We start from the raw sequence: 24,691 nt of genomic DNA on the forward strand, positions 1-24,691 counted from the left end.
AATGTTGAAATTATATCAGCCTCCACAACTTCCTCTATCAGCTCACTCCATACATGCACTATCGTCTGCATGAATAAGTTGCCCCTTAGGTCCCTTTTAAATCTTTCCCCTCTTACCTTAAACCTATGCCCTCTAGTTCTGGATTCATCTACCTTAGGAAAAAGACCTTGACTATTCACCGTATCCATGCCCTTCGTGATTTTATAAACCTTTTTAAGGTCATCCCTCACTCTGACTGGCCAACAAGTTCCAATGGTTTAAGACTGGTATTCACCACCAAAACCACACATGAAGGGGCTCTGAATGTACACAGGACCTTGGGACACAAGTCAGTACCACGGGGAGGGAGTGAGACAGCTACATCAACACTGACTGCAAGAGATGGTGACTCACTTTTTGTAGTTGCCACATCTCCTTAACGATCTGCAGGGCTCAAGTTAGGATTGAGAGAAACCTCACCACTCATTTCAATGGGACAAGTGTAACTGTACTCAAGGCTTGAAAACATCCAAGGTGCTGCAGTTTTTAATCAATGTCACTTCCCCCAACATACAGCTTGGGCAGCAACTCACCCAGGCTGCTCCTACAGCAGCGCCTAAACCCATCACTTTCACCATCAAGGTGGTATGGGGAACTGCAATCTCATTGGATCACTTTCAGCTCAGAGTTCCTCAAGTAACACACCATGCCAATGTCGACATGTCTCTGTCCCTTTATAAGGGATGGATTAAATCCTGGTACTATCCTCACAGCAGGCAGGTGAAAGAAGAGCTTTCCATTTGTGTGTTCCCCATTGAGGGCACATGAATCTCTCACCTGTTATCACCAGTGGGTTGATGTTGAAGGTGTCATTTGCTGGATTGATGCTGCCTTTCTTGTAAAAGCGCTGGCAGAGCTGCAGCGCAGTGCGATTCTCATCACCACCGAACACATAGGCGTACCGTCCCAAAGTCATGTTTTGCAGAGCCAGGTACTACAAGGAAGATAAAGTATCTGACTTCAGCCACCCTGCAGTTGCTCGAGGTCCACCCAGCCAATGCAGGACCAAGCTACTGCACTGTAAAGGACATTGAGCAATGTGACAGGACACAGCCAAACAGCAGGGACACAAACAGCAATTCTGAATTACATCATAAGCACATAGAGGTAGGAGATGCAGAATCGTATCAGGGAAGGTTTGATGAAAAACTAAGAAACTTATATTCCAACAGCAGATTTCACAAGCCCAGGATTTTCTTGAGAGCTTTGCAGTGGTGGAACATTATAAAATTGCTGCAAAGCAGGAAACCCAGAAGTCTACATGCATTGGAAGATCCCACAAACAGCAATGACCAACTCAATATGCCTTAGTGATCGGCGTGTAGATAATCACTGTCCAAGAGTTGGGGTTCACTGGCTACTTTGAAACAGAGCCACATGCACCAAAGGAGCCAGACAAGCCCAATGGTTTAACATTGTACAATTGTGCGCAGCCCGGTGATATCTACTCATGTCTCAAGATCGGGATTGGAGCCATACATATGTTCTTCCCCTGTCCCCACTATCTCAATGGTGCTGGCTCTCTCCTCGGTGTTTGAACAATTCCACTCCACACCTACCAGCAATCACTGGACAAAGACTGGAGATAGGAAACAGAGCATACTTATTCTGGCTCAAAGTTAGCTATGTTGCCTGAGTTCACCCAGTCCTTTAGACAATATCCCAATCCCTTTGCCTCACCAATGATAGCTCCACTTTCAGCTACAAATGCCACCACCTCTGGAATTCTCTGCTTAATGCTTCACCCAAAGCCACTTCCTTAGCCAAATCTTTGTCCAGTCCTTGCAATTCATTCACAAAGCCTTGGCCTTCTTGCCCCATTTTTGCCTTTAACACACTCATCAAGTAAACAGTTCAAAAGAATGGGGTTGAGTGGAGTATGTAAAACCACAAAGTTCAGCATCTCCCAGAGACACAGGACGGACACTCAACAGCAACATAACTAAAAGATTAAGAGATAACACTTTGAGCATCACCAATATACAGACACAACAAAAACCTCAATAACAAGTGCGATTAATCACTTGCTTTCAGTGTTACTGATTGAGGAGGGAACATACCAGGACTCTGGAGAGATTTCTATGGGGCTTCCAAATTCTGATGAGAGATTAGTTTATTGAAAAGATCCAACTGAACAGAAAGGCTGATGGCACCCTCAGCCACTCCCTTCCATACTACATTCAGTTTATAAGCCCTCAAGAGTTGGGGTGAAACTTGAACCCTCAACCTTGCAACCCCAGGCGTAACAAGCTGAAACTGTTTAAGTCGTAACACTGCAGAAGGAAGCCAGTAATTTTGCATTAAGTGTCTTGGGGTAGGCGGTGGCTCAGGAAAAATGTCCAGGATTCCAGCTCTGATTATTCAATTTGACATGCAATGCATAATCCCACTTTCAACATCCTTTGGGTTACCAATGATTAGAAACTCAACTGGACTTGCCACATAAACAGTAGCTACAATAGCAAGTTACAGGCTAGAAATATTACAGTGAGTAACTTACCCCCCCAACTCCCCAAAGCCTTTCTACCATCTATAAGGCACAAGTCAGGATTGTCATGGAATACACAACACTTGCCTGGGTGGGTGCAGCTCCAACAGTCAAGAAACTAGACACCATCCAAGACAAAGCAACCTGCATTATTAATCCTAACATCCACTCCCTCCACCACAGATGCCCAGTAGCAGCAGTGTGTACTACCTACAAGATGGACTGCAGAAATTCACCAAAGAACTTCAGACAGCAACTTCCAAACTCACAGCCACTTCCATCTTGAAGGAAGGGCAGCAGATACAGGGGAACACCACCCTCTGCAAGATTCGTGGGCGGCACGGTGGGTAGCACTGCTGCCTCACAGCACCAGAGACCCGGGTTCAATACCCGCCTCAGGCGACTGACTGCGTGGAGTTTGCACGTTCTCCCTGTGTCTGCGTGGGTTTCCTCCGGGTGCTCCGGTTTCCTCCCACAGTCACAAAGATGTGCAGGTCAGGTGAATTGGCCATGCTAAATTGCCCGCAGTGTTAGGTAAGGGGTAAATGTAGGGATATGGGTGGGTTGCGCTTCGGCGGGTCGGTGTGGACTTGTTGGGCCGAAGGGCCTGTTTCCACACTGTAATGTAATGTAATTCTCCAAACCAGTCACCATGTCAATATGGAAATAAATTTGAGTTTATTCACTATCACTGGGCCAAGGTTCTGGAATTCCCTCCCAAACGGCATTGTGGGTCAACCTAAAGCAAGTGGACTGCAGCAGCTCACCACTACCTTCTCAAGGGCAACTCGGTACAGGCAAGAAATGCTGGTGCAGCTAATGATGTCCGCTTTCCAGGTGAATTTAAAACTGCATCACCAGAAGGGCATTTGTGAATACTAAGGGAAAAGAACTGGATCATACACAGTAGGCATTCCCTGTAGGGCTGAATGCTAAATAGGAGCAAACAGCAGAGCAGGATTTTATTGGGTAAAGGATTTAGATTTCTCTCAGGGCAATTGGCATAACATACAAGATATAGCAAAGTAGAACTTCCATTCTTCTTTCAGATTGCCAGAAAATTCTGTTTTTCATTCGTGTTCATTTAATTACCATCTCTCATCCAGGAACGTACACCTTGAAGCTCTGCTGTACTTTCTGAAGGCATTGTTTGCTTGCATCTTCTCCCTCATTCACCTTTATTGTCCCCCTCTGGCCCTCTAAGACTAGTTCTTGTCATTGAACAGCTTTTGCCTCCCAACCCATCTCTCTCAGTCACTTTTCTTACTCCCCTCGCAACCGTGGGCGGCACGGTGGCACAGTGGTTAGCACTGCTGCCTCACAGCGCCAGAGACCCGGGTTCAATTCCCGCCTCAGGCGACTGACTGTGTGGAGTTTGCACGTTCTCCCCGTGTCTGCGTGGGTTTCCTCCGGGTGCTCCGGTTTCCTCCCACAGTCCAAAGATGTGCAGGCCAGGTGAATTGGCCATGCTAAATTGCCCATAGTGTTAGGTAAGGGGTAAATGTAGGGGTATGGGTGGGTTGCGCTTCGGCGGGGCGGTGTGGACTTGTTGGGCTGAAGGGCCTGTTTCCACACTGTAAGTAATCTAATCTATTAGATTTTCGTCTTTCTCCAGTTCTGATGAGGAGTCATGGACTTGAAATGGTAATTCTTGTTCTCTCCCTACAGATGCCATTGAAAACTCCCAGGGTTTTCTTTCTTGAAAGAAATTACTTGGTCATTGCTGTTTGAGAGAGCTTGGTGCATGCAAACTGACGGCCCTTTTCTCACAGGGCAACAGTTATTATCCTTGAAAAATTACTTAATTGTCTGCAACATGCTTAAGGATGCCCTAAGCTCATAAAAGACAATCTATACAAGTGAGTTCTTTCTTTCAATAAGATTCAAACTTATGTGATATTATTTTACAATATGGCATATTTATCCAGTTCAAACTACATGCTGAAATAGCAGTTTGACTCGATAAGCATGGGTTGCCACTAGAAAGTTCAATTTGGCAAGTTAACAGAAAGAGTAAAACTGTAAAGTGTTCAAATCGTAAAAAGAGGAAGTATGACAGCCATTAACCTGTTCAACGGTGTAGAAAATAGAATCGCAGACATCCTTCTGTGTATACACAGCGTAAGAATCATCCGACCCATCTGTGTAATCCTTCAGGAAGAGGTGCTTAAATGTCATTGTGTTTTCTTCAGTAAAATCTACAACCATTTGGTTACTCAATCCAAACAGGATCAACTGTGGAAAACAATTAGCAAGTGGCATCAGTCTCTAAACATTAACATGCTGGCCTGGTAAAAGGGCTCCCTGTCATTTGGCATTCTAACTTAGATTATAACATAGTTGACAGCATTCCTGCCTGAGCTAGAAGTTTGTGGGTCCAAATCCCATTCTCCGAGCTTCAGTACAAAACTAAAGGCTGACACACCATTGTAGTATAGCGTTGCACTGTCAGAAAGCCACCTTTCCGATGTGGCATTTAACCGAGCTCCCCTTCTCTCTTCTCTCATGTAGATTGGTAAAAAGAAAACTGTCCTTCAAAGAGCAGGGAGAGCTCCTGAGTTCCTCCATTAGCTTTTCATCTTCCAAACCTGCATCACAAAACCAGGATTATCTGGTCACTACCACAATGGTCCTTCCCCAACAGTACCACATCAAATGGACTACAGCAGTTCAGGAAGGGCAACTGGGGACAGCCAATAAACACTGACTCAGCCAGCAGCACCCAATTCCATGAATGAATTTTTACAAAGTGGATCTTGACATGTTACGTACATTATAATAGTGACTACACTTCAAAAGTATATAATTAGCCGTAAAGTGCTTTGGGATGTCCTGTGATCACAAAAGACAATATGTACCAAGTGGGACAACGCCTCGTAGTTTCACCACTGAAGTATTAATGCAAAGATCCAGGAAATGCTCTGGGACCCAGGTTCAAGTCCCTCCATGGGATATGGTGGAATTTGATTTTAATTTAAAAAAAACTGAAATGACAAGTCTAATCATGGCCATAAATCCATTGTCAATTGTCAATTGTCAGAAAAACCCATCGAGTTCACTAATGAACTTTAGGGAAGGCAACTGTCGTCCTTACCTGGTTTGGTCTCCATGCCACCCTAGACCAGGTAATCAATGTGGTTGAATTTTGCCTGCTCTTTGGGCAGTTAGGGATAAATGCTGGTTTGGCCAGCGACATCCACATCCCATGAATGAATTTTTAAAATCTTATTTTTATTTAAAGGGACCAAATATGCACAGATTTGGTATTCTTCATTGTGATGCTTGACCATGGCAGGAAGGTTAGCTGTTGGGCAATGATCCTGTACTCCACTAACTAATGCAAGGAAATTGTTGTACGCATTAGTGGTGTTATGAAGAAGTAGGTGTGCAGTGTGTACCTTTGAGAGCAAAAGCTGGCACAGATCTAGGAAAGCACAGAGTATGCTGAAAAATTTTAAAATATAACATTTGGCTGTGAAACAAATAGCTGAGCTGTTGCTGTGGTACATAACAAATTTGAATTTGGCCAATCAGATTAAATTATATTACAAGATACCAAATGCAATTGAATTTGAATTTTACTGTTTTGACAGCATCAAACCAAGAGACAATCTGATGTTTTGGCCTATAAAAATCAGACATTTTGAACGGTTAGCCAGAGTAGCAAAGAGCATCAACAAATACAGACAGCCCGTAGAATTGCACTGTGCACAAGACCGAAAAAAAACCCCACAAGAAATCTAGAGGAAGATATAGAGGAGAATCGACACAGCCGACTGGTTTTGAAATTTGAATTTTTGTAAAACCTAACCAGGAGGTTTTATTGGATTACTACAGTGTTGTAGAGTGGAAGGTAAATAAATTGATCAGGCAAAGGAGGTTTACAGTGTAGATAGCTGTTGTTCAACATTTTTTTCTTGGAGTTAAAGAATAAATGGTTAATTTTTTCTTTAAATAGTGGGATTTGGTATTCTTTCTCACTCATACTTTAATAGATTATGAGGCGAGGTGAGCTTTTCTGGGTTTACCCAGTGTCATAACAGTAAGAATGATACATTTCGGAAAAGATTAAAGCTCTACAGAAAAAATGTAAGAAGTTAGGTGGAAGATTTTAAAAACCTTTGAAGTAGCAATCTCTGGCTTACTCCCAATGCCAAACTTGGACAAAAGCAACACGATAAATGGCTGAAGAGGTGGTGTATTGTTCAGGAATTCAGGGTTTTTGGACAACTGGAATCTCTTTTGGGACAGAAAAGCCCTGCTCAAAAAGGATGGGTCTAACCCAAACTAGACAGGAACCAATACCTTACCAGGGAGATTTGCTTGTTTCATTAGCATGACATTGTACTGATAGACAGGCAAGTACATAGAACATTACAGTGCATTTCAGGCCCTTCGGCCTTTAATGTTGCGCCGAACTGTGATACCAATTTGAAGCTCATCGAACCTAAACTATTCCATTTTCAAAATTGAGTGTGGAGTACTAGAAAAGCACAGCAGGTCACGCAGCATCCAAAGAGAAGGAGGATTGATGTTTTGGGCACGAATTCTTCATCAGGGCCAGAAATGTCAATGCTCCTGATTCTCGGATGTTGCCAGACTTGCTGTGCTTTTCCAGTACCCCACTCTCAACTCTGATCTCCAGAATCTGTAGTCCTCACTTTCTCCTATTCCATTTTCATCCATATTTTTATCCAATGGCCTTTTAAATGCCCGTAAAGTTGGCTAGTCTACTACTGGTGCAGAGAGGGCATAAAGAAATTTCCTCAGACATCTGTCATAGAACATAGAACATAGAAGAATACAGCGCAGTACAGGCCCTTCGGCCCTCGATGTTGCGCCGATCAATGCCCACCTAACCTACACTAACCCACTATCCTCCATATACCTATCCAATGCCCGCTTAAATACCCATAAAGAGGGAGAGTCCACCACTGCTACTGGCAGGGCATTCCATGAACTTACGACTCGCTGAGTGAAGAACCTACCCCTAACATCAGTCCTATATCTACCCCCCCTTAATTTAAAGCTATGCCCCCTTGTAATAGCTGACTCCATACGTGGAAAAAGGTTCTCACTGTCAACCCTATCTAACCCCCTAATCATCTTGTACACCTCTATCAAGTCACCCCTAAACCTTCTTTTCTCCAATGAAAACAACCCCAAGTGCCTCAGCCTTTCCTCATACGATCTTCCTACCATATCAGGCAACATCCTGGTAAACTTCCTCTGCACCCGTTCCAGTGCCTCCACATCCTTCCTATAGTATGGCGACCAAAACTGCACACAATATTCCAGATGTGGCCGCACCAGAGTCCTATACAACTGCAGCATGACCTCAGGACTCCGGAACTCAATTCCTCTACCAATAAAAGCCAGTACGCCATATGCCTTCTTCACTGCACTATTTACCTGGGTGGCAACTTTCAGAGATCTGTGTACATGGACACCAAGATCCCTCTGCTCATCCACACTACCAAGTATCCGACCATTAGCCCAGTACCCCATCTTTTTGTTACTCTTACCAAAGTGAATCACCTCACACTTAGCTACACTAAACTCCATTTGCCACCTTTCTGCCCAGCTCTGCAGCTTCTCTATATCCCGCTGTAACCTGCCACATCCTTCCTCACTGTCTACAACTCCTCCGACTTTCGTATCATCCGCAAACTTGCTCACCCAATCTTCTAACCCTTCCTCCAGGTCATTTATAAAAATGACAAACAGCAATGGTCCCAAAACAGATCCTTGCGGAACACCGCTAGTGACGGCACTCCAAGATGAACCTTTGCCATCAACTACTACCCTCTGTCTCCTTCCAGCCAGCCAATTCCTAATCCAAACCTCCAACTCACCCTCAATGCCATATATCTGTCCTATATCTATCACCCCTCAATTTAAAGCTATGCCCCTTCGCACTGGCCATCACCATCTGAGGAAAAAGGCTCTCACTGCCCAACCTATCTAACTCTCTGATCATCTTATATGTTTCAATTAAGTCACCCCTCAAACATCTGCTCTCTAAATGAAAACAGCCTCAGCCTTTCCTCATAAGACTTTCCCTCCATACCAGGCAACATCCTTGTAAAATCTCCTCTGAACCCTTTTCAAAGCTTCCATATCCTTCCTATAATGTGGTGACCAAAACGGAACCCCAACTGCAGCCGTACCAGAGTTTTGTACAGCTGCAACATGACCTCATGGCTCTGAAACGGAATTCCTCCGCCAATAAAAGCCAATACACTGTATGTGTTCTTAAAAACCTTACCAACCTGAGTGGCAACTTTTGGGGATCTATGCATATGGACACCATGATCTCTCTGCTCATCTGTGCTACCAAGAATCTTACCATTAGCCCAATACTCTGCATTCCTGTTGTTCTTTCCAAAGTGAATCACCTCACTTTTCTACATTAAACTCCATTTACCACCTCTCAGTCCAGCTCTGCAGCTTATCTATGTCTCTCTGTAACCTACAACATCCTTCAACACTATCCACAACTCCAATGACCTCAGTGTCATCTGCAAGTTTACTAACCCATCCTTCCACACCCTCATCCAGGTCATTGAGAAAAATGACAAACAGCAGTTGACCCAAAACAGACCCTTGCAGTATATCACTAGTAACTGAACTCCACAATGAACATCTCCCATTAATCGCCACCCTCTGTCTTCTTTCAGCTAGCCAATTTCTGATCCAAACTGCTAAATCACCCTCAATCCCATGCCTCTGTATTTTGTGCAATAGCCTACCACGGGGAACCTTATCAAATGCCTTACTGAAATCCGAGTACACCACACCAATCACTTTACCCTCATCCACCTGTTTGGTGACCTTCTCAAAACTCAATAAGGTTTGTGAGGCACAACCTACCTTTCACAAAACCGTGTTGATTATCCCAAATTAACTTATCCCTATCAAGATGATTATAAAACCTCTCTCTTATAACCCCTCCCAACACTTTATCCACAACCAAAGTAAAGCTCACTAGTCTTTAATTACCAGGGCTGTCTCTACGCCCCTTCTTGAGCAATGAGACATTTGCTGTCCTCCAGTCTTCTGGCACTATTCCTGTAGAAATGACAACAAAGATCAAAGCAATCTCCTCCCTGGCTTCCCAGAGAATCGTCAGATAAATCCCATCCTTCCCAGGGGACTTATCTATCTTCACTCTTTCCAGAATTGCTAACACCACCTCTTTGTGAACCTCAACCCTGTCTAGTCTAGTAGACTGTATCTCAGTATTCTCCTTGACAACATTGTCTTTTTCCAGTGTGAATACTGAAAAAAAATTCATTTAGCGTTTCTCTTATCTCCTCTGATTCCACACACAACTTCCCACTACTGTTCTGATTTGGCCGTAGTCTTAGCCTCGTGATTCTTTTATTCCTGACCTCCCTATAGAAAGCTTAGGGATTTCCCTTGATCCTAGCTGCCAACACCTTCTCATGTCCCTTCCTGGATGTTAGCTCTCTCTTTAGGTCCTTCCTGGTTAACTTGTCCTATCTCAAGTACTTCATGTCGCATCTTTATATAAGCCTCCTTCTTCCTCTTGACAAGAGGTTCAACTTCTTTAGTAAACCATAGCTGCCTCGCTCGACCACTTCCTCCCTGCCTGACAGGTACATACTTCTCAAGGACATGCAGTAGCTGTTCCCTGAATAAACTCCACATTTCAATTTTGTCAATCCCCTGCAGTTTCCTCCACCATCCTATGCACCTTAAATCTTGCCTAATTGCATCATAATTGATGCAATTAGGCAAGCTATAACTCTTGCCTGCAGTATGTACCTAACACTTTCCATCGCTCAAGTAATCATAACCAAATTGTGGTCACTATCACCAAAGTGCTCGCTACCTCCAAATCTAACACCTGGCATGGTTCATTACCCAGTACCAAACCCAATGCGGCCTCACCCCTTGATGGCCTGACTACCTACTGTGTTAGAGGAATTCTAAGCAGCAGTGTAAATAGAAAGATTGATGAGAAGGCTCTGAATATGTGTAGTCAAAAAGCGTGGCACAGGAAAAGCACAGGTCATACAATAACTGAGGAAAGTCAACATGTTGGGCATAAGCCCTTCAAGAGTAAGATGAAGGACTTATGCCTGACATATCAACTCTCCTGCTCCTTCAGTGTTGACTGACCTGCTGTGCTTTTCCAGTACCACACTTTTTGACTCTGATCTCCAGCATCTGCAGTCCTCACTTTCTCCTTTGAATGTGAGGAGAGCTCATTAATTAGAAAAGGCAAGAGAGTTAGAGTATGTAGTAACTCTGAAGATCTTACAGGTAAGACCGCATGAAGTCAGGGCATGTTTAAGAACATGGGATGGGGACATCATCACTATTACAGTAACTTGGCTGAGAGATGGACAAGACTGGAAGCTCAACGTTCCGAGTTTTAGATGCTAGAGGAAGACTAGGAAAGGAGACCGGGGGTGGGGGAGGGGAGCGTGGAGAGGAAGCATTTTTGATTAAAGAATACATTTGATTAAAGGTACTTCTGAAAAATAGTCTACTGAAAATATGGGTAGAAATTATAAATAAGAAAGATCACCTTGATAGGATTGTAATATAGGCCTCCCACTAGTTAAAGGGAAACTTAGAAACAAACATGTAGAAATATCTCAGATATATGTAAGCATGATAAGGTTGTATTAATGGGGGATTTTAATTTTCTAAACATTGACACATTGACTGGGGATACCATAGTGTAAAAGGTTTGGATGGTGAAGAATTTGTCAAATGTGTTCTAGAAAACATTTTCATCAATGTTTAGGGTGGCCTACACACAGATGAAAAAAATCACCAATTCGACTGAGACAACACATCTATCCTGGGACAGGCTAAGCAAAGACATGCCAGAGAATTCCTAGATGCCTGGCACTCCAACCGCAATGACATAAACAAACACAGATCTAGATACCATCTTTCAACCCCTCCCCCCCCCCCAAGAAAATGAACAGGAAATGACATCACCACAAACCCCAGGAACCCCATCCAGGACAAACATATAAATAGAAAGCAGGAGACAACAGCTTCGCTTCACTTGGAGGTCGCCAGTGATGATGTTACCTAGCCAGGTAATGAAACGTCTGGGTATCAAATCTACAGCTCAGCGAGCAAACCTACACCCTAAACCTCAACCTGAGCTACAAACATTCACAAACAAATGTGTGGATGCTCCTATTGGAGAAGGAGCAAAACATGACCTTATGGGCAAGGTAGGGCAGGTGACTGAAGTAAAAGTGGGGGAACACTTTGGGTCTCGCAATCATAATTCTATTAATTTCAAAATGGTTATGGAAATGGATAACCCTTCCATAAAATCTAATTTTGTTTAATTGGAATAAGGCAAATTTTAATGATATGAGACAAGAACTTTTAAAGGTTGATTGAAGTAGACTGTTTGCAGGTAAAAGGACATCTGACAAATATAACATAGTAAGCCGCACAGATAGAGTTAATGGTAGTTGGCTTTTCCCTAGGATGGGGGATTTCAAGACTGGAGGTCTCATTTTTAAGGTGAGAGGAGAGAGATTTTTAAAAAACTTTTTTTAAAACGAGAGGGGTACGCATCGAGTCAGAGCTGTAGTGTGGAAACAGACCCTTCGGTCCAACTCATCCATGCTAATCAAACATTCCAAATTATTCTGGTCCCATTAAACCCTTCCCTCTAAACCCTTCCTATTCACATACCCATCCAGATGCCTTTTAAATGTTGTAATTGCACCTGCCTCCACCACTTCCTCTGGCAACTCATTCCATACGTGCATGAAGAAGTTGCCTCTTAGGTCTCTTAAATCTTTCTCCTTTCACCATAAAGCTATACCCTCTAGTTCTGGACTCCCCCAAGCCAAGGAAAAGATTTTGTCTATTTACCCTCTCCATACACCTCAAGTTTACAAACAACTATAAAGTCGCCTCTCAGCCTCTTGATGCCCCAGCATCAGCCTCTCCCTGTAGCTCAAACTCCCAACTTTGGCAACATCCTTCGAAATCTTTTCTGAACCCTTTCAAGTTACATAACATCCTTCCTATAGAAGGGAGATCAGAATTGCACTCAATATTGCAAAAGTAGTCAACCAATAACAGGTGCAACAGGCCCTCCCAACTCCTATATTCAATGTTTTGACCTCTGCTTGGCAAAGGGGGCAGTTAGTTCTGGAGCATGATTCTTCAGTACCATTGAACGTTTTGTCTAAAATTACTTGTGAAATGTATTCATTGTTACCTTGTGGAGTCCAGCATGTTCTCAAAATTAACGACGAGGTGAATTAATCAGATTAACTTTGAAACCGCTAATTATGATAAAGGTGACCCGTGGATGCCCGCCTCTCTTTGTCTGACATAACATGAACGACAAATCTTGCAGGGCCTAGTCCAACCAGTCCATGCTGAACATAATCCCAAATTAAACTAGTCCCACCTGCCTGCTCATGGCCCCATATCCCCCCAAACCTTTCCCATTCATGTACTTATCCAAACGTCTCTTGAATGTTGTTGCTGCACCCATATCTACCACTTCCTCTGCATGTTCATTCCACATGACAGGAAGTGGTGGATACAGGCACAATTACAACATTCAAGAAAAGCATGAATAAGTACATGAATTGGAAGGTTTGGAGGGAATATAGGACAGGAGCAGGCAGGTGGGACTAGTTTAGTTTGGAATTCTGTTTGGACCAAATGGTCTGTATGACTTTATAACACGCACACATAATAAATCAGTGCTGCCTGAACTTGCTTCCCCACTATGACCCTATTTTGCAACTAGAAAATTGTTGTCACCCCTCAGTGGAGAACAGAGATATCATGCAGTAAGGGCCAAGATTGCAGGACAGTAGCTGTTTTAATTCAGTCCACAGCAGCTATTGCTGCCCGAACTCGCAACCCTTAACTTTGGGATGCCCTGCAAGACTTGCGTCATCACCCTGAGCCAGAGAGAGGCAGACATTCAGGGGTCAACTTTACCATAATCAATGGATTCAAAGTTAATCTGATTAATTCACCTCATCGTTATCTTTGAGAATATGCTGTAACCAAAGTAGCAGATGCGTACTCCACAAGGCAACATTGAATACTTTTCACAAGTACTTTTGTATAAAAGGTTCAATAGTAATAAAAGGCTCCAGAACTAACTGCACCCTTCGCTAAGCAGAGACATGGGAACATCAATGCCTGCAAGTTCCCCTCACATCATCCTGATTTGAAACAATATCACTGTTTCTTCACCATCACTGGGTCAACTGGAATTACCTCACTGCTGTGTCCTTACGTCTCTCAGATTGTAATCATTCAAGAAAGCAACCCAACACCATTTCTCAAGCAGCAACTTGGTTTGAGCAACAAATGCTGGCCTTGCCGGTACTGCCTACATCCCATGAAAGGATTTTTAAAATCTCAAATGGTCATTTCTATTCATCAGCATAAATTACCACAAGCAATAGATTCTCTATTTATAGCAGAAAACAATATCAGACACTGCCAGAGCCAGGAGCAGTTTAGTTTTGCAAACCACTGTTTTTAAACACCCAGTTACGGCACTTTGACACATCGTCAAAATGTCTCAAAAGGGATTCGGATACTAAATTACATTCTTAATGCGGGGTCAATGATAACAAACTACGATATAGTCCTAACAAAGGTGCCCATTTTATAGGGTAACCTATCAGATACAGGAATGGAATGGAGAGAGATCGGGCAATGGGCAACGTAACTGGTGAGATCAGTGACAAACAGCCCTGCCAATCATAATGGATTTATTTCAATAAACAGCTCTGGGAGTTCTGCCAGGTACCTTGTCATTATCCTGTTGCCAGTAGCTGAGAAATGGGAACAGCAAACAGCCGATAGTAACTGCAACTGGCCATTGAATCAGAAGACAATTGGGACTTGTGTTCCTGCTCCTTCTAACCCACAAAAAACTCCAAAATGGTTACATTTGAAGATTTACTGTGGTTTCTGCTAGACAGCTCACTCATCCAATGTTGCTGCAATCATCTTGAAGCAAGATTAACTGTACCACTGTCTACCACAAGCAGACAGGATAGTGAAGGCTGCATTTGGTATGCCTGCCCTTATTGGTCAGTACATTGAGTACAGGCATGGAGATGTCACGTAGCAGCTGCACAGGACATTAGCTAGGCCACTTTTGAAATACTGTGCACAATTCTAGAGTCCCTACAATAGGAAAAATAGCTAAACTTGAAAGGGTAAGAAAAAGATTTACAAGGACATTGCCAGGATTGCAAAGTTTGAGCTATAGGGAGACGCTGAATATGCTGGGGCTATTTGCACTGGAGGGTCGGAGACGGAGGGGTGACCTTATAGAGGTTTATAAAATGAGGGGCATGGATAGGGTTAATAACCAAGGCCTTCCCCTAAGGGCCGTGGAGTCCAAAACTAGAGAGTGTAGGTTTAAGGTAAGGGGGGAGAAAGATTTAAAAGGGACCTAAGAAGCAATTTTTTCACACAGAGGGTGGTCCATATATGGCATGAGCTGCCAGAGGAAATTGTGGAGGCTGGTGCAATTACATCATTTAAATTTAAAAAGGATGGGTATGTGAATGGGAAGGGTGGAGGGACATGAGCCAAGACTAATTTAGGATAACTGGTCAGCATAGACGAATTGGACTGAAGAATCTGTTTCCGTGCTGTCCAGCTCTATGACACTGTCTGCAGCCTGGCGGGGTGACAGCGGTAATGTCACTAGTAATCCAGAGCCTTACTAATTCTCTCGGACCAGGAATTCAAACTCCATCACACTAGCTGGAAAGACAATTCAACACCTGTATTGAATGGTGATTTGGAAACTGCTGACAATTGCAGTAAGCGCCCATCTGGGTCATTAATGTCCTGTTGGGAGGAGGTCTGTCATTCTTACCTGGTTTGGCGTAGACATGACTCCAGACCTACGGCAACGTGGGTGACTCTTAACTGCCCTCTGGACAACAAGAGTGGGCAAAAAAATTATGGCTTCAGTGATGCCTACATTCTATGAACATACAAAAGGGAACAGCTAAGTCTGTTCGCACACACCAAGAATCAAACAAGAATAATTGCTATATGATTGTGCAAGAAAAGGCAACAAAATCCTTTTGGGAAAAGTATGTGGCCTAAGTTGGCCCTGAACCTGTCTACAGCTCAGCTGAGCAGAGCAACCTTTGGTCAGAACATAGGCGAAAGCGAGGACTGCAGATGCTAGAGATCAGAATCAAGATTAGAGTAGTGCAGGCAGCATCCGAGAAGCAGGAAAATCGATGTTTCAGGCAAACGCCCTTCATCAGGAATTCCACACTAATCTTGACTTTGGTCAGGACATGACAACTGGCATCCCTGATTAGCAAACTGCGACATGAGTAATGGACATAATTGTGCTGGTGACTTTGGTACACTTGTGCTTTTTTTTATTATTACTTCACGGGACGTGGGCGTTAGTGGCTGGGTCAACATTTGCCCTACAGAAGGTGGTGGTGGTTGAACCACTGCAGTCCATGTGCTATAGGTACACCCACAATGCTCTTAGGGAGGGAATTCTAGGATTTGACCCTATGACAGCAAAGGAACAATGATATATTTCCAAATCAGGATAGAGACTTGCTTGAAGGTGAACTTGCAGGGGGTGGTGCTTCGATGTATAAGCTGCCCTTGTCCTTCTAGATGGAAGTGGTTGCAGGTTTGGAAGGTGCTGTTGAGTTTTTGGTGGATTTCTATAGAGTATCTTGGAGGTAGTCCGCACTGCTGCTGCTGAGTATTGGTGGCTGTGGGAAAAGATCTGCCACCTGCCTACCCACAGCATGGCCACACAGGACACAAAGTCAAGCTTGTCCAAACCATACAAGAAACACCCAGAATGCCTCAGCATTGACCAAACAAGCTGACAAGAGAAACGAGACATGACCATAGTCACTCACAGACCAGAGAATACACTTCCCAAGACAAACTGACAATAAGCTTTCTGGATCCAATCAACACAGACGTCCCAAAACCCTAAGGGCAGTCTCATACTCCAGTGACAGGCAGAGAGGTACCAGAATACCTCGCTCACAATACCTGCCTTAAAAGGGACATTCTCACTTACACTCAAAGAGAGCTGGAATCTCCTGATCCTACTAAAAGCTGTTTGATGCTGCCAGGAAGCTACATTGTATCTACAATCAGGACATTCTTCTGATACTGCAGAGTGATTATCACCATCGTAACTGGATTACTTAATTATCAAATACATAGTCTTTTCCCTATTTTTATTAGCATCATTGTACAGCATTCCTATAAAACCCGGCTTGATTCTCAGCTCGGGAAGTGTGTTTCAGCTACCTGGACAGACTCCCTGTGCTGTTTCAGCTGAGTCAATTTCTCTTCTGTGATATTGCTGTGTTAATAAACGGTTTGCTAATTTCACTTCGATCTGTGTTTTGTGATCTCTGCTTTATTGGGCTAATTTCTCTGACAGTGGTGCAGGGTGTTACACAATATGTATATGAACTTTCACCTTTATTGTGCGCTGTTGGTAAAATGGTAAGAGGAAATACTAGTAAATGATGTACTGACTGTTTAGTTTAATTCCTTATTTATTGAATATGTTGGATGTTTGTTAAATAAACACATTTGCCTGCACGGTTCAATGACAGAGCAATGTGCCCACACAACAGTTAACCCTCTAGTCGCCACTGACCTCATGTCCTATTGCTCCTTGCAAGCACTGCTTCCACAAATACTAGCCCTTCTTGGCCACTGCTGGACAGAGGCTATGGAAACAACTCACTTACCGTCCTTCAAAAGCGCCTTCCAAACCTGTAGCCTCTACCACTCAAAGACATGGAGAGCAGACACATTCATACAAGAAAAATTAGGCAGCCATTGGGCCCAGCAAACTTGCTCCATCATTTAACTACATTGTCATTGATTTTCCACCTCAATGCCATTTTTCCAAACTATTCCCATCACTTGATATTTTTTATATTTCAAAATATATCAATCCATGTTTTGAACATTGCCAATAATTAAGTTTTTACAACCTTCTGGGGTGGAGAATTCTGAAAATTCACCTCCCTCAGAATTAAGGAATTCCTCCTTTCAGTCCTATCCATTATTCTGAGACTGGACCTCAACGAGGAGTATTCTTGCTGCATGCATCTTGGCGACCCCTGTAAGATCTGTTTGTGTCTCAATCAGATCCCCTCCAATTCTAAATTTCAGACAGAACAGGACCAGTCTCAAATCTCCTCATAGGCAATCCTACTTAATTAATCCTGGGATTAATTTATTGAGTTTTGTTGAATTTCTTCTACAACAAGTTCAATTCTGGTCTCCCCTACTGAAGAAAGGATGTTGTTAAGTTTGAAAGGGCTCAGAAAAGATTTACAAGGATGTTACCAGGGTTGGAGTGTTTGATATATAGGAAAAGCCTGAATAAGCTGAAGCTATCATCCCTGGAGCATCAGAGGCTGAGGAGTGTCCTTATAGAGGGTTATAAAATCATGAGTGACATTGATAGGTAAATAGCCAAGGTCTTTTTCCCAGGATAGTGGAGTCCAAAACTATGAAACATTAATTTAAGGTGACAGGGGAGAGATTTAAAAGGTACCTGAGGGACAAATGTTTCTATGCAGAGGGTGGTGTAATATTGGAATGAGCTGCCAGAGGTGGTGATGAAGGCTGGTACCATTACAACAGTTAAAAGGCATCTAGATAGGTACATGAATAGGAGCGGTTTAGATGGATATGAGCCAAACGCTAGCAAATGGGACAAGCTTAATTTAGGATATTTGGTCAGCATGGATGCTTTGGACTGAAGTGTCTGTTTCCGTGCTTTATGACTCTATAAATTTACCCTTCCTTAGGTAAAGAGGCCAAAACAGTGCACAATACATCAGGTGGGGTAAATCAATTTTCTATACAACTGCAACAAGGCACCTTCACTCTTGTGCTCAATATAAATTTGCAATAACAAAGACCAACACACTACAGTCCTGTTAATTTCTTGTTGCACCTATAGTTAGCTTTCAGTGACATCTGAACAAGGTCACCAGATTCCTTTGAACATCAACATTGCCTAATCTCTGACTACAAAGATATACTCAGTATTTCTGTTTTGGTTATCAAAGTTGATGACTTCACATTCTTCCACGTTAAATTCCATCTGACACACTCTTGCCCATTCACTCAGCCAGTCTAAGTCCCCTTGAAACTCCTTTGCTTCCTGTTCACAATTCTCATTCCCACCTAGCTCTGTATCATCAATAAACTTGAAAATATTGTAAATTTAGTGCCTACTTGCAAAGTTTGGGAATAGCTGGGGGCACAGGCACAGATCCTGGAGGTTGTCACCTGCCAGCCTACAGAGTACGTGTTTATCTGACTGTCTTCTATCCAGCAGTTTTCAAATCATGCCTTTATACTATTCTCAATCCCACATATCTTAATTTTGCTTCGTAACGTGTATGAGATCTTATCGAAAGCCTCCTGAAAATCCAAATACACTACATCCATTGGTTTAGCCTTATCTACTCTATTAGTCACAGCTTCAAAAGATCTCCAACAGATTGATCAGATTTCCCCTTTTCATAAATCCACACTGACGGTTTAACCCTACTTTTTTCTAAGTGTCTACTTTATAAATAATTTCCAGCATTTTCCCTGCTGCTGTCAGGCTGACATGTCTAGTTCCCAGGTTTCGGTCACCCTCCCGTCATATAGAGTTGGGTTACACTTGCTTCTCTTCAGTATGCAGGAACCAATTCTAAAGATGACCACCATCTGTTACCTCTACAGCCACCACATTCAATGTAACACATCAGGACCAGAGAATTTCACAACTTTCAGACCCGTTAATTGCTCTTTCTAACCCATACTACCTTCTTATGAATACCAATTCCTCCCAGTTCTTTGCTGCTCGTGAAGATAATGTTGCATCTCCCTTGTGAAGACAGAGATAAAGCAATTGGTTGTGTTTCTGCCATTTTCCTATTCTCAGATATAAATTCCCCTGGCTCTGGGTGAATCTTTTCCTTTTTACAGCCAGTGTGGATTTTCTTTTGGTAATTTACCTCCATATTCCATTTTTCCTTTCTTCATCAATTTTGCACTGGAATTCTGAATGCATGCAACTTCCCCTCCAAACCACACCAACCGGACTTGGGACTTCACCAAAGAGGAAAAATGCTGGAACTCTCTCCCTTCTCATACTCTGGGTGTACCTCCACCCTGCTGACTGCAACAGTTCAAGGCGGAGGCCCACAACCACTTTCTTGAGCAATTAAGGTGGGGAAGTAAATGCTCGTCTCACTAGTAATGCTCACAGGCAAAAAAATAAAATACAGCATCCAGTCCCACACACCTGAAATAGCATTTACAGGATTGGTGTGCTTATCCAAATAAGCTTACATCTGTTACAGAGAACTGTACAACAGAGCTCCACCAGATTAATCACCGGGACCAAGTCTCCTCTGCTGGGTGTAAACGATCCTTGAACACTATTTCAAAGGGCAGGAGGCAAGTTCTCACCAGAATCTGCGGCGTTTACCAATTATCTAAGAGATAAAAGCAGATTGTCTAGCTATGACCACACATTGCTATTTGCAGGAATTTGCTTGGCACAAAGTGACTGCTTTGATTCTCACATTGCAACAGTCACTACCAGTCACTGGATGCGAAGGGCTTCGAGTTTGAAAATGTCACCACAGAAATGCAATGCTTTCTTCAAACTCCTTTCTTTAGAATTAGAAACATAATTAATTCCTAGTGATGAGAACAGAGCATTCAGTGAGCCAGAGTCTCAAGTTCAGGACCGAAACTCATTTCCTTGATCCCTATAATCAAAAAATTGAATATCGCAAGCTTGCCTCCCTTGCTCAGAATATTTGAGTATAGGAGTTGGGAGTCATGCTGAGGTTGTACAGGTCATTGTTGAGGCCTCTTATGGAGTAACATGTTTTGTTCTGGTGACCCTGTTGTAGGAAGGATATTATTAAGCTGGGAAGGGTTCAGAAAAGATTTACCAGGATGTTACTGGGTATGGAAGGTTTGAATTATAAAGAATAACTGGATTTTTTTCCACTGAAGCATAGGAGGTTGAAAGATGACCTTCTATGGTTTATACAATCATGAGGGGTATAGATAGGGTTAATAGTAGGCGTCCTTTAAGGTGAGAGGACAGAGATCTAAAAGAGACATAAAGGGCAATTCTTTTTTTCTACACAGCGAGTGAGCCGATGTTGACAGTTACAATATTTAAGTAATTTGGGTAAGTACATGAATTGGAAAGGTTGGGAGGGATATTGGCCAGGAGCAGGCAGGTGGGACTAGAGTCATAGAGAAACATGGAAACAGACCTTTTGGTCCAACTCGTCCATGCCAACCAGATATCCTAACCTAATCTAGTCCCATTTGCCAGCACTTGACCCATATCCCTCTCAACCCTTCCTCTTCATATACCCATCCAGATGACTTTCAGATGTTGTAATTGCATCAGGCTCCACCACTTCCTCTGGCAGCTCATTCCACACATACACACACACTCACACTCACACTCACTCTGCATGAAATAGATACTCCTCAGGTCCCTTTTAAAATCTTTCCCCTCTCACCCTAAACCTATGCCCTCTAGTTCTGGGCTCCCCCACTCCAGGGAAAACACCTTGGATATTTACCCTATCCATGCACCTCATGATTTTAAAAGTCTCTAAAAAGGTCAACCCTAAGCCTCCGATACTCCACGGAAAACCGCCCCAGACAATTTAGCCTCTCCCTACAGCTCAAACTCTCCAACCCTGGCAACTTCCTTGTCATCTTTTCTGAACCCTGACAAGTTTCACAACATCCTTCTGCTGGAAGTGAGACGAGAGTTGCACACAGTATTCCAAAAGTGGCCTAAGCAATGTCCTGTACAGATGCAAGATGACCTCCCAGCTCCTATATTCAATGCTCTGACCAATAAAGGAAAGTTTACCAAATACCTTCTTAACTATTCTATCGAACTGAGACTCCACTTCCAAGGAACTATGAACTTGCACTCCGAGGTCTCTCTGTTCAGCAACACTCCCCAGGACCTTACCATTAAATGTATAAGTCCTGCTTTGATTTGAGGCTTGTGGGTTAGGGCTTAGAGATAAATGGCAAGGGATAGGGTTTGGGGAAAGATAGCTGAGAAAACAATAGGTAATGAAGGTGAGGGAGAAGGTAATAGGTCAAAGGGAGGAGTGATGGTCAGGCCTGGAAGGCAGTGCCAAGTTGGAGGCTTGGAACTAGGATAATGTGGGTAGAGGGGAAATAAGGAAACTGTTGAAATCCACATTGATCCCGTGTGGTTACAGAGTCCCAAGGCTGAATACGAGGCGTTCCTTCTCCAGGCGTCGGCTGGTTAGGGTTTGGCAGTGGAGGTGTCCCAGGACCTACATGTCCTTGGTGGAGTGGGAGGGGGAGTTGAGGTGCTCAGCCACGGGGCAGTGGGGTCAGTGGGTGCAGGTGTCCCAGAGATGTTCTCTGAAACAATCTGCAAGGCAGTATTCCTGTCTCCTCAACGTAGAGGAGACCACAGCGGGTGCAACGGATGCAGCAGATGACATTGGTAGGAGGTGCAGGTAAATTTATGACAGATATGGAAATATCCCTTGGGGCCTTGTATGGAGGTGAGAGGAGTGGTGTGGGCACAGGTTTTGCACTTCCTGCATTGGCAGGGAAAGGTGCCAGGAGTGGGGTGTCGGCTGGCGGAGGGTGTGGACCTAATGAGGGAGTTACGGAGGGAATGGTCTTTTCAGAACCCTGATGGGGTGGGGAAGGAAATATATCTCTGGTGGTGGGGTCCGTTTGGAGATGGCGAAAGTGTGGGAAGGATGATGCGATGTATATGGAGGTTGGGGGTGGGGGGATGCTGTCCTTGATGTATTGGGAGGAGTGGGATTCAAGGGTGATGGTGCATCAAGTTGAGGAAATGCACTGGAGGGCATCATCAACCACATGGGAAGGGAAGTTGCAATCGTGGAAGGTGACCAGCTGGGACTTTGTGGTGGAATTGGTCATCCTGGGTACAGATGCAGCTGAGGAATTTGGGATAAGGGATGGCATTTATATACAGGAGGTGGGGTGGGAGGTGGTGCAGTCTAGGTAGCTGTGGGAATCGGGCTTGTCTGTGGTTAGTTGGTCGCCAAAGACAGTGATGGAGAGATTCAGGAAGGGGAGGGAGGTGTCCGAGATGGTCCAGGTGAATTTGAGGTTGGGGTGGAAGGTGTTGGTAAACTTGATGAACCTCCTTGTGGGAGGACAAGGCGGCGCCGATACAGTTATCGATGTAGTGGAGGAACAGGTGGGGGATGATGCCAGTGTAACTCTGAAAGATGGACTATTCCACATATCCGACAAACAGGCAGGCATAGCTGGGTCCCACGCAGGTGCCCATGGCTACCCCTTTGGTTTGGAGGAAGTGGGAGGATTGGAAGGAGGGGTTGTTGAGGGTGAGGACCAATGCAGCCAGATGGATGAGGGTGTCGGTGGAAGGGTTCTGTTTGGGATGGCACAAGAGGAAGAAACGGAGAGCTTGGAGGCCTTTGTTGTGGTGGATCGATGTGTACAGGGACTGGATGTCCATGGTGAATATAAGGCACTGGGGGCTGAGGAAACGAAAACCTTGGAGGTACTGAAGGGCATGCGTGGTGTCACTAACATAGGTGAGGAGCTCCAAGACTAAAGTGGACAGGATGGTGTCGATGTAGGAAGAGGGGAGTTCGGTGGGACAGGCGCAGGCTGAGACAATGGGTCAACTGGGGTAGTCAGCCCACACCACACTCCTGGTACCTTTCTCTGCCACTGCAGGAGGTGCAAAACCTGCGCCCACACCACTCCCCTCACCTCTGTCCAAGGCTCCAAGGGATCCTTCCACATGTCATAAATTTACCTGCACCGCTATCAATGTAATCTACTGCATCCGTTGCACCCAGTATCCTCTCCGTCAGGGAGACAGGACCCCACCTTGCGGATTGTTTCAGAGAACATCTCTGGGACATCCGCACCCACCAACCCCACCACCCCATGACTGAGCACCTCAACACCCCCCTCCCACTCCTTCAAGGACATGCAGGTCCTGGGCCTCCTCCACTGCCAAACCCTAACCACCCGCCTGGAGGAGGAACATCTCATATTCAGCTTTGGGACTCTGCAACCACACGGAATCAATGTGGATTTCAACAGCTTCCTCATTTTCCCTCTCCCCACATTATCCCAGTTCCAAACCTCCAACTCGGCACCACCCTCCAGACTTGTTAATCACTCCCCTCTCTGACCTATTACCTTCTCCCTCACCTTCATCCACCTATCTATTACCTTCTCCCTCACCTTCATCCACCTATCACTTTTCTCAGCTACTTTTCCCCAAACCCACCCCTTGCCATTTATCTCTCAGCCCTGAACCACAAGCCTCTTTCCCGACGAAGGGCCTTTGCTCGAAACGTCAATTTTTCTGCTCCTCGGATGCTGCCTGACCTGCTGTGCTTTTCCAGCACTACACTCTCGACTCTGATCTCCAGCATCTGCAGTCCTCACTTTCTCCGTGTTTGATTTTCCTTTCCAAAATGCAGCATCTCACATTTCTGGACTGAAGGTGCTGTTTCCATGCTGTGAGACTCTATGACGATGACTATGTGCGCATCGTTGGCCTGGCTGGCATTTTATTGCTGATTCAGAGTGCTGCCTTGTTCTGGGACAGCTGCAGTCTAGATCATGACAGATTTTCTTTTATACACTAGTGGTATGTGGATTTATCCCCAGTAACCTTCAGGAGGGATTTCCAGAATATTGACTCGTTGATGTTGAAGAAACTTCAAATACCTGTCCAAATCAGAACCATGTATGACAGCGAAGGGAACTTCAAGTCACATCCTAAATGGAGTAATAAAAATCTCTAAACTTGCTCATCTCGTCAATGTACAGACAAATAACAATCTCAGCTAGAATAGCTTTTGATAAAATCCTGCAAGGGAGATGGATAGCAAAGCTAAGAGTCCATGGGATCCAAGGAAATTTAGCAAATTAGATCTGTATTTGTTGCAGTGGTAGGAAGCAGAGCAATGGTCAAGGGGTGTTTATCAAACTGAAAGTCTGTCTCCAATAGAATCCCACAGAGGTCGGTTTTAGGTGGTTTGTGGTTTATATAAGTGATTTAAATTG

The 24,691-nt window shown here is 44.0% G+C and overlaps 1 protein-coding gene across 2 annotated transcripts in view; it reads right to left on the reverse strand.

The window, feature by feature from the left end:
* Positions 1 to 24,691, reverse strand: part of mcoln1a (mucolipin TRP cation channel 1a) — an 80,215-nt gene that overhangs the window by 40,366 nt on the left and 15,158 nt on the right. For both annotated transcript variants that reach the window (XM_072564061.1, XM_072564060.1), the window contains 2 exons: positions 4,595 to 4,762; positions 817 to 973 (listed from right to left, as the gene is read on the reverse strand). In XM_072564061.1, coding sequence (XP_072420162.1) covers positions 817 to 973; positions 4,595 to 4,735 — 298 coding nt within the window. In that variant the 5' untranslated portion in view covers positions 4,736 to 4,762. The remainder of the gene's footprint in view (positions 1 to 816; positions 974 to 4,594; positions 4,763 to 24,691) is intronic.

This window comes from Chiloscyllium punctatum, chromosome 46, assembly GCF_047496795.1.
Source record: "Chiloscyllium punctatum isolate Juve2018m chromosome 46, sChiPun1.3, whole genome shotgun sequence".
NCBI lineage: Eukaryota > Metazoa > Chordata > Chondrichthyes > Orectolobiformes > Hemiscylliidae > Chiloscyllium > Chiloscyllium punctatum.